Consider the following 18788-nt stretch of genomic DNA (forward strand, 5'->3'; position numbering starts at 1 on the left):
TCAGGTGCGTGAATCAGGACCCAAAAGCGAATTAACAAAACAGTTTCTTTAATGACGAAACACACGTAGGCTCAGATGGACAGGCAGATTCCGACAGGACAGGACAAGGTTAGATGCACAGGCAGATTCCGACAGGACAGGACAAGGTTGCAGCAAACACGACGATAGTCTGGTTCAGGCATGAGTAACACAAACGAGAATCCGACAAAGACAGAAGCAGAAACAGAGAGAGATATAGGGACCTAATCAGAGGGAAAAAGGGAACAGGTGGGAAAAGGAGTGAACGAGGTAGTTAGAGAAGACAAGGAACAGCTGGGGGAAAGAGGGGAAGAAAAGGTAACCTAATACGACCAGCAGAGGGAGACAGGGTGAAGAGAAAGAACAGGAACAGGACACAACATGACAATACATGACAGTACCCCCCCACTCACCGAGCGCCTCCTGGCGCACTCGAGGAGGAAACCTGGCGGCAACGGAGGAAATCATCGATCAGCGAACGGTCCAGCACGTCCCGAGAGGGAACCCAACTCCTCTCCTCAGGACCGTACCCCTCCCAATCCACTAGGTACTGGTGACCACGGCCCCGAGGACGCATGTCCAAAATCTTACGGACCCTGTAGATAGGTGCGCCCTCGACAAGGATGGGGGGGGGGGGAAGACGAGCGGGGGCGCGAAGAACGGGCTTAACACAGGAGACATGGAAGACCGGGTGGACGCGACGAAGATATCGCGGAAGAAGAAGTCGCACTGCGACAGGATTAATGATCCGAGAAATACGGAACGGACCAATGAACCGCGGGGTCAACTTGCGAGAAGCTGTCTTAAGGGGAAGGTTCTGAGTGGAGAGCCAAACTCTCTGACCGCGACAATATCTAGGACTCTTAGTTCTACGCTTATTAGCAGCTCTCACAGTCTGCGCCCTATAACGGCAAAGTGCAGACCTGACCCTCTTCCAGGTGCGCTCACAACGTTGGACAAAAGCCTGAGCGGAGGGGACGCTGGACTCGGCGAACTGAGATGAGAACAGCGGAGGCTGGTACCCGAGGCTACTCTGAAAAGGAGACAGCCCGGTCGCAGACGAAGGAAGCGAGTTGTGGGCGTATTCTGCCCAGGGGAGCTGTTCTGACCAAGACGCAGGGTTGCGAAAAGAAAGACTGCGTAAGATGCGACCAATAGTCTGATTGGCCCGTTCTGCTTGACCGTTAGACTGGGGGTGAAAGCCGGAAGAGAGACTGACGGAAGCCCCAATCAAACGGCAAAACTCCCTCCAAAATTGAGACGTGAATTGCGGACCTCTGTCCGAAACGACGTCTGACGGAAGGCCATGAATTCTGAAAACATTCTCGATGATGATTTGTGCCGTCTCTTTAGCAGAAGGAAGCTTAGCAAGGGGAATAAAATGAGCCGCCTTAGAGAACCTATCGACAACCGTAAGAATAACAGTCTTCCCCGCTGACGAAGGCAGTCCGGTGACAAAATCTAAGGCGATGTGAGACCATGGTCGAGAGGGAATGGGAAGCGGCCTGAGACGGCCGGCAGGAGGGGAGTTACCGGACTTAGTCTGCGCGCAGACCGAACAAGCAGCCACAAAACGACGCGTGTCATGCTCCCGGGTGGGCCACCAAAAACGCTGGCGAATGGAAGCAAGCGTACCCCGAACGCCAGGGTGGCCGGCTAACTTGGCAGAGTGAGCCCACTGAAGAACGGCCAGACGAGTAGGAACGGGAACGAAAAGAAGGTTCCTAGGACAAGCGCGCGGCGACGGAGTGTGAGTGAGTGCTTGCTTTACCTGCCTCTCAATTCCCCAGACAGTCAACCCGACAACACGCCCCTCAGGGAGAATCCCCTCGGGGTCAGTGGAGGCTACTGAAGAACTGAAGAGACGAGATAAAGCATCAGGCTTGGTGTTCTTAGAGCCCGGACGATAAGAAATCACGAACTCGAAACGAGCAAAAAACAGCGCCCAGCGCGCCTGACGTGCATTAAGTCGTTTGGCAGAACGGATGTACTCAAGGTTCCTATGGTCAGTCCAAACGACAAAAGGAACGGTCGCCCCCTCCAACCACTGTCGCCATTCGCCTAGGGCTAAGCGGATGGCGAGCAGTTCGCGGTTTCCCACATCATAGTTACGTTCCGACGGCGACAGGCGATGAGAAAAATACGCGCAAGGGTGGACCTTGTCGTCAGAGAGGGAGCGCTGAGAAAGAATGGCTCCCACGCCCACCTCTGACGCGTCAACCTCGACAACGAACTGTCTAGAGACGTCAGGTGTAACAAGGATAGGTGCGGATGTAAAACGATTCTTGAGGAGATCAAAAGCTCCCTGGGCGGAAACGGACCACTTAAAGCACGTCTTGACAGAAGTAAGGGCTGTGAGAGGAGCTGCCACCTGACCGAAATTACGGATGAAACGACGATAGAAGTTCGCGAAGCCGAGAAAGCGCTGCAGCTCGACGCGTGTCTTAGGGACGGGCCAATCAATGACAGCTTGGACCTTAGCGGGATCCATCTTAATGCCTTCAGCGGAAATAACAGAACCGAGAAATGTGACGGAGGAGGCATGAAAAGTGCACTTCTCAGCCTTCACAAAAAGACAATTCTCTAAAAGGCGCTGGAGGACACGTCGAACGTGCTGAACATGAATCTGGAGTGACGGTGAAAAAATCAGGATATCGTCAAGGTAAACGAAAACAAAGATGTTCAGCATGTCTCTCAGGACATCATTGACTAATGCCTGAAAGACAGCTGGAGCGTTAGCGAGGCCGAAAGGAAGAACCCGGTATTCAAAGTGCCCTAACGGAGTGTTAAACGCCGTCTTCCACTCGTCCCCCTCCCTGATGCGCACGAGATGGTAAGCGTTACGAAGGTCCAACTTAGTGAAAAACCTGGCTCCCTGCAGGATCTCGAAGGCTGAAGACATAAGAGGAAGCGGATAACGATTCTTCACTGTTATGTCATTCAGCCCTCGATAATCTATGCAGGGGCGCAGGGACCCGTCCTTCTTCTTAACAAAAAAAAACCCCGCTCCGGCGGGAGAGGAGGAGGGGACTATGGTACCGGCGGCAAGAGCTACAGACAAATAATCTTCGAGAGCCTTACGTTCGGGAGCCGACAGAGAGTATAGTCTACCCCGGGGGGGAGTGGTTCCCGGAAGGAGATCAATACTACAATCATACGACCGGTGTGGAGGAAGAGAGGTGGCCCTGGACCGACTGAACACCGTGCGCAGATCGTGATATTCCTCCGGCACCCCTGTCAAATCACCAGGCTCCTCCTGTGAAGAAGAGACAGAGGAAACAGGAGGGATAGCAGACATTAAACATTTCACATGACAAGAGACGTTCCAGGAGAGGATAGAATTACTAGACCAATTAATAGAAGGATTATGACAAACTAGCCAGGGATGGCCCAAAACAACAGGTGTAAAAGGTGAACGAAAAATTAAAAAAGAAATGGTTTCGCTATGATTACCAGAGACAGTGAGGGTTAAAGGTAGCGTCTCACGCTGAATCCTGGGGAGAGGACTACCATCCAAGGCGAACAAGGCTGTGGGCTCCCTTAACTGTCTGAGAGGAATGTCATGTTCCCGAGCCCAGGTCTCGTCCATAAAACAGCCCTCCGCCCCAGAGTCTATCAAGGCACTGCAGGAAGCTGACGAACCGGTCCAGCGTAGATGGACCGACAAGGTAGTGCAGGATCTTGAAGGAGAGACAGGAGTAGTAGCGCTCACCAGTAGCCCTCCGCTTACTGATGAGCTCTGGCTTTTACTGGACATGAAGTGACAAAATGACCAGCGGAACCGCAATAGAGACAGAGGCGGTTGGTGATTCTCCGTTCCCTCTCTTTAGTCGAGATGCGGATACCTCCCAGCTGCATAGGCTCAGCACCCGAGCCGGCAGAGGAAGATGGTAGTGATGCGGAGAGGGGGGCAACGGAGAACGCAAGCTCCTTTCCACGAGCTCGGTGACGAAGATCAACCCGTCGCTCAATGCGAATAGCGAGTTCAATCAAGGAATCCATGCTGGAAGGAACCTCCCGGGAGAGAATCTCATCCTTTACCTCTGCGCGGAGACCCTCCAGAAAACGAGCGAGCAAAGCCGGCTCGTTCCAGCCACTGGAGGCAGCAAGAGTGCGAAACTCAATAGAGTAGTCTGTTATGGATCGATTACCTTGACATAGGGAAGACAGGACCCTGGAAGCCTCCTCCCCAAAAACAGATCGATCAAAAACCCGTATCATCTCCTCCTTAAAGTCCTGATACTGGTTAGTACACTCAGCCCTTGCCTCCCAGATTGCCGTGCCCCACTCACGAGCCCGTCCAGTAAGGAGAGATATGACGTAGGCGATACGAGCAGTGCTCCTGGAGTACGTGTTGGGCTGGAGAGAAAACACAATATCACACTGGGTGAGGAACGAGCGGCATTCAGTGGGCTCCCCAGAGTAACACGGCGGGTTATTGATTCTGGGCTCCGGAGATTCGAAAGCCCTGGAAGTGGCCGGTGGATCGAGGCGGAGATGGTGAACCTGTTCTGTGAGGTTGGAGACTTGGGTGGCCAGGGTCTCAACGGCATGTCGAGCAGCAGACAATTCCTGCTCGTGTCTGCCTAGCATCGCTCCCTGGATCTCGACGGCTGAGTGGAGAGGATCCGAAGTCGCTGGGTCCATTCTTGGTCGGATTCTTCTGTCAGGTGCGTGAATCAGGACCCAAAAGCGAATTAACAAAACATAGTTTCTTTAATGACGAAACACACGTAGGCTCAGATGGACAGGCAGATTCCGACAGGACAGGACAAGGTTAGATGCACAGGCAGATTCCGACAGGACAGGACAAGGTTGCAGCAAACACGACGATAGTCTGGTTCAGGCATGAGTAACACAAACGAGAATCCGACAAAGACAGAAGCAGAAACAGAGAGAGATATAGGGACCTAATCAGAGGGAAAAAGGGAACAGGTGGGAAAAGGAGTGAACGAGGTAGTTAGAGAAGACAAGGAACAGCTGGGGGAAAGAGGGGAAGAAAAGGTAACCTAATACGACCAGCAGAGGGAGACAGGGTGAAGAGAAAGAACAGGAACAGGACACAACATGACAATACATGACACATAGCCCACATATAATTTAGCCCTATCAACTACCTCTTTCCCAACTGTATTTAATTTATTTATTTATTTTGCTCCTTTGCACCCCATTATTTTTATTTCTACTTTGCACATTCTTCCATTGCAAAACTACCATTCCAGTGTTTTACTTGCTATATTGTATTTACCTTGCCACCAAGGCCTTTTTTTGCCTTTACCTCCCTTCTCACCTCATTTGCTCACATTGTATATAGACTTGTTTATACTTTATTATTGACTGTATGTTTGTTTTACTCCATGTGTAACTCTGTGTTGTTGTATCTGTCGAACTGCTTTGCTTTATCTTGGCCAGGTCGCAATTGTAAATGAGAACTTGTTCTCAACTTGCCTACCTGGTTAAATAAAGGTAAAATAAATAAATAAATAAAACACAGATCCACCTTGTGCTGGGGACAATAAAAGGCCACTTTAAAATGAGCAGTTTTATCACACAACACAATGCCATAGATGTCTCCAGTTTTGAGACATGGTGACCTGCAGGAATGAATCACCAGAGCTGTTGCCAGAGAAATTATAGTTCATTTCTCTGCCATAAGCTGCCTCAAATGTAATTTTACATTATTTGCCAGTACATCCAACCGGCCTCACAACCGCAGACTATGCGTAACCACGCCGGCCCATCCACATCCAGCTTCTTCACCTGCAGGATCGTCTGGGTGGTGGGTGCTGAGGAGTATTTCTGTCTGTCGTAAAGCCATTTTGTGGGGAAAAACTCATTCTGATTGGCTGGGATTTGCTCCCCAGTGGGTGGGCCTGGCTGCCAAGGGGTGGGCCTATTCCCTCCAAGGCCCACCCATAGCTGCACCCTGTCCAGTCATGTGAAATCCATACATTTGGGCCTAATTTATTATTATTTTTTTTTTTTAAAGAATATGTTTATTATTTTACAATAAAAAATCTAATAAAAAAGACAGCAATACTAACAATGACATTCATTGTACCGTTGAATGGGATGGCCAATTTAGAGGACAAAACAAAACTTAACCCACACGTACACAAAATAAAACAAAATCCTATTAGGTGGTACATAAATATTGAGTGGAGTACAGCACAGAGTATAGCAGCAGATCGTCAACCCAGTTATGAAGCGGGACAAGACCATTTATCCAGTATCGGCTGACATATTTTGTAAAACATTGAACTTCTATTGGAGGTATTGTATCGAATCTTCTCCATCTGTATTACATTCCCTAAATTCCGTAACCACATTTCAAAGGTAGGTACAGTCTCCTAATTTATTCATTTCAATTGACTGATTTTCGAATATGAACAGTAACTCAGTAAAGTCTTTGAAATTGTTGCCTTTCAATATCGTAACGAACCTGGGTTTATAAGCGCGAATCCGCGTTTAATAACCCCATATACCTATAAACCCTTATACTGTTCGTATAAGGAAATATGTTCAACTCGGTTGCCATTTCAGACGAGCACGCACACGGTGGGAAATAAGCGGCATGCACGCGCAAACTGTCTAGACTGGAGTTGGCTGCTCCCCGCGCGGGACAAGTCTTACACTGGTCGCTGGAATCCTTGTCTTCTGTTTTATACAGGAATATTGAATGAAAAATATCCACAGCATGATGAGGCCAACTTAGCAGTAGCCATGCTTACATGTATTTAGACGGATAAATTCACATTTTATGAAGGAAGTGGACTCTTCTATACAGACAGGTAAGAATAAAGGTGCATAGCTCATGTTAACGTTTGCTAACCAGATAACCTACTTTTAGCTAGCTAGTAGCTAACATTAGTCCACGAACGTGTGGCTATGTAAATGTGTAAGACAAAATTGTCTTGTTCATGAATGATACATTGTGCATGTGAGCACCTGCTACCTAGCCCAAATTAGTGAACATTTTCAAACTGGTTGAATTAGCCAGGTAACGTTAGTACTCCAAGTTAACGTTAGCTGGCTAGCTAGCTAACCACGCCACGTCAGAGAACAGCATTTGGGGCGAGTCGATCATTTCAAAGTAACAAGCACACACAACGAACTTGAGACACAATCGATATCACATTCATTCATGACCGATGTTGGTTGGCATGACGGTGTCAGCAGAAATGCTGGCACTCAGGACGGGCGTCATTGTCGGAATGTGTCGAGACTTTTTGTGGACTATTTTGAACATTGCATCGACCACTAGTTTTACACACTACACATCTGTCGCTATAGCGATTAGTGAATTCGTGCAGATGGTGACGTCTGGATTAACAGTAGTTTGGGTAAAATACCCGTATATTCTCCTCCTCTTGCCCTCCTTTCCAACAATGCCTGTCTGTCTATCCACCAACCCAGCCCTTCATGTGCGCGCAGCCCAGTAAACCAATGTAATCTGCCTTTCTAATCCAATTGATCCCGTGTAATATGACGCACCAGCTGTCGCCCAGCCCCATTGGGTTGATTCTGGTTTCCCTGACAACCATGCAACTTCAAGCACTATTGATTTACCTCACTAGTCAAACCAGGAAAGGTCTGAAAACACCCTCTACATGTCCTGTCTGTGTGTTGTCTTCTACGTTTACTTCCAGTAGATTGCAGAGTCTGTCAGATGGTGAATAACCAGAGTGAGGTGAGCAGCTGGGAGCCCTGATGCCTGCTCTCCCTATTTGTGTCCAGAGGTGACTGAAGGAGGGAGGCATGTCTCTGCGGGAGTCCCCATTCCCCAACAGCTTTGTGGAGGGCCTCCATGCAGTGAGCTGGGGTCTCATCCTGCCCTGCTTCTGGTTCCTGGACCGCCTCATTGCCGTCTGCATGTCCACCAGCCTGGAACGCACCCAGCGGCACGAGCAGGAGTGTTACCTCCACCCTCTCAAGGTGTTCTTCGGCTTCATCCTCTTCCTCGCCCTCTTCCTGTTCACGGCTCCCCTGGCATTCCTGGGGTTCCTGTTTTGGGCTCCCCTCCAGGCTGCCCGAAGGCCCTTCTCCTACCACCACGAGCCCCTGTCGAGGCCAGCACCAGCTGAGGAGGGGGAGAGGAACCTGGGCTTTGAGGCAGGGGCCAACAAGGCCACTTTTGGTTTTGCTACTGCCAACCTGTGCCTATTGCCGGACGGCATCGCACGCTTCAACAACCTGGGGCACACGCAGCGCCGTGCCACCGCCATCGGCCGGAGCATCGTGCAGGGCGTGAACCGGCCACACATCCGCATCTTCGTGGACTCTCCCAGTAGCTGTGGCACCCTCAGCCCCTCCAGTAGCCTGCTCCCCGGCCCCTCCACCACCAACCCTGCCTCATACGGCGCTACAGACCCAGCCTGCCAGCCACCACCCCAGGCTCATTCAGACGAGGACCAAGCTGACGGAGCGGTCCCAACAACGACACCCCCCAAACCCAGTGACTCAAACTATGTGGTGTACGTGCCCTGTGACGACACTGAGGAGTCTTCCCATTCTCCCGCCCCCGTCATCAACACCAACCACAACTCCAACCAGCAGGACCGGAAGGGCCACAGGAACCCTCCGCGGGCCCTACGCACTCAGGGGGTCGCCCAGCGCGGTCAGGCTGGACCAGACGACGTGCCCTGGGAGGTGTCTTCTCTCTTCCCGGCCAACGTGGACATCCTGTGTCTGGAGGAGGTGTTTGATAAGAGGGCAGCTGTGAAGCTGACCAACACCCTGGGGCCCCTGTTCAACCACATACTGTATGATGTAGGGGTGTACGCCTGCCAGCCTCCCGGCAGCTGCTCCTCCTTTAAGTTCTTCAACAGCGGCCTGTTCCTGGCCAGCCGTTACCCAGTGCTGGAGGCCCAGTACCACTGCTTCCCTAACGCCCGGGGGGAGGATGCCCTGGCTGCTAAAGGCCTGCTCTCTGCCAAGGTACCAGTCACCACAGAGATCCTATTACACTACTAGAGAGGATGAAGTCAATAGGCTGATATTGGCAGCCATTTTGATTAGATTAAGGAGAAATACAGTTCTAATTTGTAATTCTATGCCACTCACTGTCATTATAGCTCTTGTCTTTCTCACCTCTCGCCTGCACTTTGGGTTTTTTCTGCTTAAAATAACTGATATGTGGTTGTTTTTTCTTAACTTTAGTTGAAAGCACTGACTGTAAGTCTCTCTGGAGAAGAGTGTCTGGTAAATGTAGTGTCATCTGGTTGCCATTAACGCTCCTACTGTATTGAGTTACTGTTGTCAGTTATTGTAATGATAACGGCCGCTCCATTTTACCATGGGTTAAACAATAACATCATCAACAAGAACACAGTTCATACCCAGTAGGTGAAGTAATGGTTTGTGGGTGTTCCCAGGTGCTAGTTGGCCAGAATCAGAAAGAGAAGAAGCTGGTTGGATATTTTAACTGCACACACCTCCATGCACCTGAAGGCAAGTCATCTTCATTCATTATTTTTTTAAACTTAATCCAAAATGGCCTCCTCTTCTCTATTTACAGCACAACTTCTCACATAGCTCATTGTAATTGAGCTACTACTGTACATTGCATTGTAGTTACACTGTTAATGCACCCTGAGGAAGGCACAGTGATGCTGAAACGTTGGTAAATACCCATTAAATTGCTGGGAGATTATACAGGGAGTGTCACTTTCTTTCTTTTGATAGTTTTATCATTTATTTGTTGTTAGTCAGCACCTCCACACAAACTATTATTCTGGCTGTACACCAGCTCATGTTGTTTTATCATTTATTTGTCGTTAGTCAGCACCTCCACACAAACTATTATTCTGGGTGTGCACCAGCTCATGTTGTTTTATCATTTATTTGTCGTTAGTCAGCACCTCCACACAAACTATTATTCTGGCTGTACACCAGCTCATGTTGTTTTATCATTTATTTGTCGTTAGTCAGCACCTCCACACAAACTATTATTCTGGGTGTGCACCAGCTCATGTTGTTTTATCATTTATTTGTCGTTAGTCAGCACCTCCACACAAACTATTATTCTGGGTGTGCACCAGCTCATGTTGTTTTATCATTTATTTGTCGTTAGTCAGCACCTCCACACAAACTATTATTCTGGCTGTGCACCAGCTCATGTTGTTTTATCATTTATTCGTCGTTAGTCAGCACCTCCACACAAACTATTATTCTGACTGTGCACCAGCTCATGTTGTTTTATCATTTATTTGTCGTTAGTCAGCACCTCCACACAAACTATTATTCTGGGTGTACACCAGCTCATGTTGTTTTATCATTTATTTGTCGTTAGTCAGCACCTCCACACAAACTATTATTCTGGGTGTACACCAGCTCATGTTGTTTTATCTACACTGTTTATGCACACCACACATTTATATACTGGAATCCTGACATAGCTCACTGTAATATACAGTGTCTACTGCTGTACATATCTCTCTTAGTATATATTGTTGGTGTGTGTGTGTATATGTGCACAGATTGCGTTTGTTTTATGATAGTGTTGTGTTTAGGTTCTGAACAGACAGAGTAAAAACTCAAACGGACGGACTAGAGAAAAGCTCAAGCCACGTTTATTCAACCCACTGGGTGCCTCCGCTGCAAGCACAACATACAAGTACATATCTATATACCTTCTGACTAGGAGTCACCTCCTTTTATGACTGAGATAAAAACAATCCGTCTCTGTTGCTAGGCAGGAACTAAACCTGTTCCTCTTACTGGTGTTGTCATGGCCCTGCATGAGTCTAGAACCTTCATTAGAGCGTGGAAGTGTGTGAGAGAGGACTGTAGTTAGCTCGTCTCCGGAGATGGATTTTCTCTTCAACTGTTCACCCTTATTGAGTTGAGTTCCACATCCCTCCTGGTCCTAGTTCCACAGCAACTTCCTTAGAAATAGTACATTGGCTCTGCATGCAGTTTGTCTTCTATAAATGGGTATCTGTGTGGGCTTGATGTCGTGCAATGACAAGGCTTGATGTCAGCTCCACATTGTTCCATGTTTCTGCGTGTTTGTCCTTGGTCAGATGACAGTCTAGAACAGAAGCACAGTCTGTTTGAGGAGTACAGAGACCCCTGCAGGGCCGGGCCGGGCCAGGAGAAGCCCTGGGTCATTGGTGAGTTGGACTGTTGCACTATCTTTATACTGCTCCCCAAATGGCATCCTATTCCCTATACAGTGGTACTACATTTGACCAGGGCCCATAGGTAAGTAGTGTACTATTTAGAAATTGGGTGCCATTTGGGATACATAGCCGACAGACAGGCCTACAAGTCATTAGGAACAATCAAACATTTGTTGATGTCTTGTGCACATTTATGTGACATGAATAATGTTTTGAACCTCTTGTATAGTCAGTCTCCTGTACAGGCCCCAGCCCATGTTTAACTATATTGTGACATGAATAATGTGTTGAACCTCTTGTATAGTCAGTCTCCTGTACAGGCCCCAGCCCATGTTTAACTATATTGTGACATGAATAATGTGTTGAACCTCTTGTATAGTCAGTCTCGTGTACAGGCCCCAGCTCCATGTTTAACTATATTGTGACATGAATAATGTGTTGAACCTCTTGTATAGTCAGTCTCCTGTACAGGCCCCAGCCCATGTTTAACTATATTGTGACATGAATAATGTGTTGAACCTCTTGTATAGTCAGTCTCCTGTACAGGCCCCAGCTCCATGTTTAACTATATTGTGACATGAATAATGTGTTGAACCTCTTGTATAGTCAGTCTCCTGTACAGGCCCCAGCCCATGTTTAACTATATTGTGACATGAATAATGTGTTGAACCTCTTGTATAGTCAGTCTCCTGTACAGGCCCCAGCTCCATGTTTAACTATATTGTGACATGAATAATGTGTTGAACCTCTTGTATAGTCAGTCTCCTGTACAGGCCCCAGCCCATATTGTGACATGAATAATGTTTTGAACCTCTTGTATAGTCAGTCTCCTGTACAGGCCCCAGCCCATGTTTAACTATATTGTGACATGAATAATGTGTTGAACCTCTTGTATAGTCAGTCTCCTGTACAGGCCCCAGCCCATGTTTAACTATATTGTGACATGAATAATGTGTTGAACCTCTTGTATAGTCAGTCTCGTGTACAGGCCCCAGCTCCATGTTTAACTATATTGTGACATGAATAATGTGTTGAACCTCTTGTATAGTCAGTCTCCTGTACAGGCCCCAGCCCATGTTTAACTATATTGTGACATGAATAATGTGTTGAACCTCTTGTATAGTCAGTCTCCTGTACAGGCCCCAGCTCCATGTTTAACTATATTGTGACATGAATAATGTGTTGAACCTCTTGTATAGTCAGTCTCCTGTACAGGCCCCAGCCCATGTTTAACTATATTGTGACATGAATAATGTTTTGAACCTCTTGTATAGTCAGTCTCCTCTACAGGCCCCAGCCCATGTTTAACTATATTGTCTGTTGTTTTATGTCTTGTAAGGAGTTTATTTGATTTTTTTTTTTAACAAGGCACATTGAGAAATTGAGAACTTTTTCTTATGTTATATCGTTCAGGCACTTTGCTGGAACAGCCTACTCTGTATCATGAGGATGTAAGGACCCCAGAGAATCTTCAAAGGTATGCTATCTCTCAGACTGCATTCACTGGATGTAGTCAATGGGCCCTGGTCAAAACAACGTAGTGCACTACAACACATTGAAACCACTGGCCACTTTAATCATTGAAACCACTGGCCACTTTAATCATTGAAACCACTGGCCACTTTAATCATTGAAACCACTGGCCACTTTAATCATTGAAACCACTGGCCACTTTAATCATTGAAACCACTAGTCACTTTAATCATTGAAACCACTGGCCACTTTAATCATTGAAACCACTAGTCACTTTAATCATTGAAACCACTGGCCACTTTAATCATTGAAACCACTGGCCACTTTAATCATTGAAACCACTGGCCACTTTAATCATTGAAACCACTGGCCACTTTAATCATTGAAACCACTGGCCACTTTAATCATTGAAACCACTGGCCACTTTAATCATTGAAACCACTAGTCACTTTAATCATTGAAACCACTAGCCACTTTAATCATTGAAACCACTAGCCACTTTAATCATTGAAACCACTAGCCACTTTAATCATTGAAACCACTAGTCACTTTAATCATTGAAACCACTGGCCACTTTAATCATTGAAACCACTGGCCACTTTAATCATTGAAACCACTGGCCACTTTAATCATTGAAACCACTAGCCACTTTAATCATTGAAACCACTAGCCACTTTAATCATTGAAACCACTAGTCACTTTAATCATTGAAACCACTAGCCACTTTAATAATGTTTACATATTTTTTTATATACTGTATTCTATCCTATTCTACTGTATCTTAGTCTGCCGCTCTGACATTGCTCGTCCAACTATATATATTTTTAATTCCTTTACTTTGTGTATGTTAGATATTACTGCACTGTTGGAGCTAGAAACACAAGCATTTCGCTACACCCGCAATAACATCTGCTAAACACGCGTATGTGACCAATAAAATCTGATTTGATATGGAATAAGGTGTCATTTGGGACATGTCCTACGTTCCCCTGATCCCTTCCCTGTCTCTAGGACCCTGGAGAGAGAGGAGTTGAGGAAACAGTACATCTCCTCTCCTGTGGCCCTGGAAGGCTGTCCCATGGTCTACCCTGAGTTGGGTCAGCCTTGGGTGGGGCGCCGCATCGACTACATCCTCTACAGAGAGAGCTCCATCTCCAAGCACTGCCGAACTGTAGGTGTTTCCATACTTTTCCCCTCTCTGGTTCGCTAGCATGAGCTAGCTATCAGATACCTGCCATCTCATTCAGCTGTATAGAAGAGTCCACTTCCTTCATGTTCTCCTCTCCACACTCCTGACCTCCACCTGTGTTATTGAAATGATTGCTTGGAACACCACGAGGATGTGTTCTAGGAAAGACAACAGTGTGTGTCTGGCTGGCTGGCTGCAGGCGTCACAACAGCGTGGGTCTGGCTGGCTGGCTGCAGGCGTCACAACAGCGTGTGGGTCTGGCTGGCTGGCTGCAGGCGTCACAACAGCGTGGGTCTGGCTGGCTGGCTGCAGGCGTCACAACAGCGTGGGTCTGGCTGGCTGGCTGCAGGCGTCACAACAGCGTGGGTCTGGCTGGCTGGCTGCAGGCGTCACAACAGCGTGGGTCTGGCTGGCTGGCTGCATGCGTCACAACAGCGTGTGGGTCTATTATTAATTCTGGTGTTATTGCATCCTTTTCTTTCTCTCCTATAGGAAATTGAGGAGTTCACCTTTGTGACCCAGCTTGCTGGCCTCACCGACCACATTCCAGTGGGCCTGAGGCTCAATGTGTTCCTGGACTCAGACACTGCCCAGTCCGAATGAGTGACAACCCAAGCCTGAATCCATTTGGGGAGAAGGGAAAGATATGTACTTCATTCCAAATGGCACACTATTCCCTATATAGTGCACTACTTTTGACCAAAGTCCTATTGGTGCCATTTGGGATGCAGGCATCTACTATGCACCACACACACCACACGGGTACAACAATTACAAAGTAAACAGACCAATGAAAAATGCCAAGGGGTTATGTTGCGGGTGAGCTGGCCTGTATCCTCAGTCAGATAGATGGAATGGGCATCCCAAATGGCACCCTATTCCCTATCTAGAGATGGTAAGGCATCCCAAATGACTCCCTATATAGTGCACTACATTTGTCAGAGCCCTATGGGGAATACGGTACAGTTTTGGACAATACCATTGTCTGGTGGCTGCTGGATTAAAAACGATATTGATTTGCTCGTGCTGCATACAGAGACCAAATCTAAGCTGAATAATGACATGACTCATATGTGTAATATGTGGGCCTTTTCAGGTCAGGGGCATTGGTAACTCACTTTTATACAGTCAATCTTACTTTTGGTAAGTTGTTGGTACTGAAAATATTTTATATTTTTTCACTCTGATTTCACGATGATGCCTGTGGAAAATAAACGATCTCACTGAAATGCACCAAATGTTTGAGTCTCTTACTGATTACAAGGGTGGTAAAAACATATTTGAAGAATATTTGCTGTGTGGATGGGGAGGTGAAACAGATTAAACCAAAAACAGTAACACAGTTTGATAAATATGGATGCATTCTGAAACCTTTACAAGAAGTTGATTGTATGGCTTTAGAGAGCGATTTAAATATGTTTTATAGCTGAAACGAGCGCAATATTATTTGTTTCGCTTCTTCACAAAGTCTTACTCCTGTACATTAGGCGGCGGTAAAGCGCATCCAGGAGGAGTAAACAGCGAAGAAACCACCTCAACCAATCAGAGTCCTGGAATCAGAAACACTTCCTCTTTCTAGACAGCCCTTTGAAAAACAAACCAAAATTACTTGCGTTTTAATGGCAATGACACGATAGCTAAATCATGTATGTACTACATTGTTCTAGGCAATTTGTCTCTCAGATACTTTCACATAATGTTCTTCTAGGGTATACTGGTGTGGTTAGAGGTGCGTGTTTAATTTCAAAAGCGCGACGCAGCACAACATTCTTGTATCGACGTTATACATTTCTTGCCTCTCAGCAATTGCATCCACATCTCTCTGCATTTTACAACGGTATTAGACGATATTACGCCGATTTACATGCTGAAGAGAATGTTTTAAAGTCGGACACCCCTGGCAAGCTTCTGGCACAACAAGATGAATATGAGATGCAGAGTGACTCAAGCCAAAGTAAGTAGAACTAAAATCAACTAGCTAGCTAACGTTAGTAGTGTGAGTAACGTTACATGGTTACAAGGCACCCAATTCAATTACAAAGTCACACTATCTGATCTAGCTAAGCGCCATACCTGCCTCTTCGTGTTAAAATTCGTTACGTATTTTTTTCGAAATTACAGGCTTGTGCATGACACTTTTCTGTAGACCAATTATAAAGCTTCATATAGGGATAACTGTCGGAGTTTACTCACCTCCAAAACATTCTACTATAAATACCGGCAAAAAATAAATGCACAAATGCATCTCCTTTTCCATTCCACAGAAATCAGTTATAGTCAATATTTAGCTTGAATCCTTCCAAAACATGTTTCACAGGATAGATTCTATGTAACATTTTAAACGAAACTTCCTTTACTTTGTTACTGATACAATACACCCAGGCTAGTGTATTACGAATGAACATACTGAAGGACTGTTTAGTGTGATGATCCTCCCTCTCCCCTTGCTGTAGGAAACCCACAGGAGGACTTTAACCTCGACGTGTTGGTGTCCCTGCTCCGCCAGGAGAATGCAGCAGACATCTGTGTCATCAAGGTGCCTGAGGACATCAAGTACACAGACTACTTCATCGTTGTCAGCGGCTCCTCCTCAAGACACCTCCGTGCCATGGCCCTCTACGCCATTAAAGTGGTAATTCCTTTATTGGATCAATTGTAGGTTTGCAAAATTCCGGTAACATTCCCCAAATTACCAGGTTTTCCAGAAATCCTAGTAGGAAGAATCACAGAATCCGAAGGGATAAGCAGGAAACCTGGGAATTTCCGGACGAGTTACTGAAATTTTGCAACTGTATTAATGGAACATGTGAATAATGGTGCTGCTGGTCAAAGCTGTGCAGAAAACGCCATGTACATTTGGCACCACTGTGTTGTAATACATGTTATATTTTGTCAGTACAAATATATGAAGAAAGACCGGGACCCACATGCCAAGATTGAGGGAAAGGATGCAGAAGACTGGATGTGCATTGACTTTGGTATGTTTGATGATCTGCTCCTGGCTGTGGATTATAGTGCATGACGATTAGAATCATTTACCGAAACAACACACTGATGGTCTCTAGAAATATTACACTGATATATTTTCTCAGGATATGTGTGTAACCGATGTGAAATGGCTAGCTAGTTAGCGGTGGTGCGCGCTAATAGCGTTTCAATCGGTGACGTCACTCGCTCTGAGGCCTTGAAGTAGTTGTTTCCCTTGCTCTGCAAGGGCCGTGGCTTCTGTGGCGCAATGGGTAACGATGCTTCGTGGGTGACTGTTGTTGTCTGTGTGCAGAGCCCAGGTAGGGGTGAGGAGAGGGATGGAAGCTATACACGTGGGTAATAAGGTGAAAATGTACATTTCTTACTTGCTAATCCCATTGCTGTCGTCTCTGTCTCTGTCTCCTCTCTCTGTCCCCCTTCTCTCTCCCCTCTCTCTCTCTCTCCCTTCTCTCTCTCTGTCTCTGTCTCCTCTCTGTCCCCCTTCTCTCTCCCCTCTCTCTCTGTCCCCCTTCTCTCTCCCCTCTCTCTCTGTCCCCCTTCTCTCTCTCTCTCTCTGTCTCCCTTCTCTCTCTGTCTCCCTTCTCTCTCTGTCTCCCCTCTCTCTCTCTCCCTTCTCTCTCTCTCCTTTCCTCCCTGTAGGAAGGATGGTGGTCCACTTCATGCTACCAGAGACCAGAGAGGTGTATGAACTGGAGAAGCTGTGGACACTACGTTCTCTTGATGAACAGTTGAGCTCCATCCCTGTTGAGACGCTCCCAGAGGACTTCATATATGGAGCCGATGTCACCAAGTGACTCAACAATTAAAGAACTGTTGAAACTGGAGTGTTATTTATTGAAAAGAAGAGACACTTCTGGAGTCTGCTTCCTAAATGGCACCCTATTCCCTTTATAGTGCACTACTTTTGACCGGAGTCCTATGGGTCCTGGTCAAAAGTAGTGCACTATGTAGAGAAAAGCAGTGTACCATTTGGGGCTGATTCCAAATGTTGAAAACTGCCATTACTGGTTGAATTCAGCCTGTAAATTGAAGTTGTCCTCTAAGCTTTGATCTTTGTTACCATTATAAACCAGTCTGCTATGCAGACTAGATGACACAAGAAGTGTCTTACAATCATGGTTGTTAGTGTTTGCACTGGAATGTAGCTAGGGGTTTAGGGTGTTTTTGTGTGTTTTGAGATGTATTGATGCGATGGGGAGGGGGATTCAGTGACAATGGTTGTTTGGGCATCAGAAGACTGAATTTTATTAAAGAATTAATTTAATAAAATCCTTTTCATAAGATATTGTGTTGTTCATGATGACTCCTGCCTAGCCACACATTATTACATTCAGTAGATGGTAACAGTGACATCTGGTGCAGAGTTGGTATATAAACAACAGAACAGTTGTTTGTTGGCTATAGTCGGTGTATTAAGCTAAACAAAATATGGTCTTGTGCAGCTTCTTGTAACTTAAGTTTCCATCAGTAATGGAAAAAGTACCCAATTTTCAAACTTGTAAGAGTAAGGATACCGTAAGAAAAAATTACTCAAATAAAAGTTAGTCACCCAGTAAAATACTACTTGAGTACAAATATAAATAATTACATTTCTTATATAAAGCATTTTCTTGTTTTAATTTACGGAAAGCCAGGGGCTTGGTCCAACACTCAGACATTATTTACAAACGAAGCATGTGTTTAGTGAGTCCTCCAGATCAGAGGCAGTAGGGATGACCAGGGATGTTCTCTTGATAAGTGTGAGAATTAGACACTTTTCCTGTCCTGCTAAGCATTCAAAACGTAATGAGTACTTTTGGGTGTCATGGAAAATGTATGGAGTAAAAAGTACATTTTCTTTAGGAATGTAGGGAGGTAAAAGTTGTCAAAATTATCATTAGTAAAGTAAAGATACCCCCCTAAAAAACAACTTAAGTAGTACTTTCAAGTATTTTTACTTAAGTACTTTACACCACAAAAAACAACTATCATGTTGAATAACAAACGTACCTTTATTT

At 46.1% G+C, this 18788-nt stretch overlaps 2 protein-coding genes across 2 annotated transcripts; both read left to right on the top strand.

The window, feature by feature from the left end:
* Positions 1–6441: 6441 nt before the first annotated feature.
* Positions 6442–15030, top strand: LOC149984358 (sphingomyelin phosphodiesterase 5-like). The gene is made up of 7 exons (XM_090230538.1): positions 6442–6809; positions 7668–8955; positions 9393–9564; positions 11001–11132; positions 12555–12618; positions 13626–13785; positions 14296–15030. Exons 2-7 carry the CDS (start codon positions 7777–7779, stop codon positions 14404–14406), a joined length of 1818 nt encoding a protein of 605 aa, XP_090086664.1. The 5' UTR covers positions 6442–6809; positions 7668–7776; the 3' UTR covers positions 14407–15030.
* Positions 15031–15310: 280 nt separating this feature from the next.
* On the top strand, positions 15311–18074 carry LOC110512304 (mitochondrial assembly of ribosomal large subunit protein 1). The gene is made up of 4 exons (XM_036936531.2): positions 15311–15757; positions 16257–16435; positions 16700–16781; positions 17431–18074. Exons 1-4 carry the CDS (start codon positions 15448–15450, stop codon positions 17583–17585), a joined length of 726 nt encoding a protein of 241 aa, XP_036792426.2. The 5' UTR covers positions 15311–15447; the 3' UTR covers positions 17586–18074.
* The last annotated feature ends 714 nt before the right edge of the window (positions 18075–18788 follow it).

This window comes from Oncorhynchus mykiss, chromosome 3, assembly GCF_057628025.1.
Source record: "Oncorhynchus mykiss isolate SJ-2025 chromosome 3, ASM5762802v1, whole genome shotgun sequence".
NCBI lineage: Eukaryota > Metazoa > Chordata > Actinopteri > Salmoniformes > Salmonidae > Oncorhynchus > Oncorhynchus mykiss.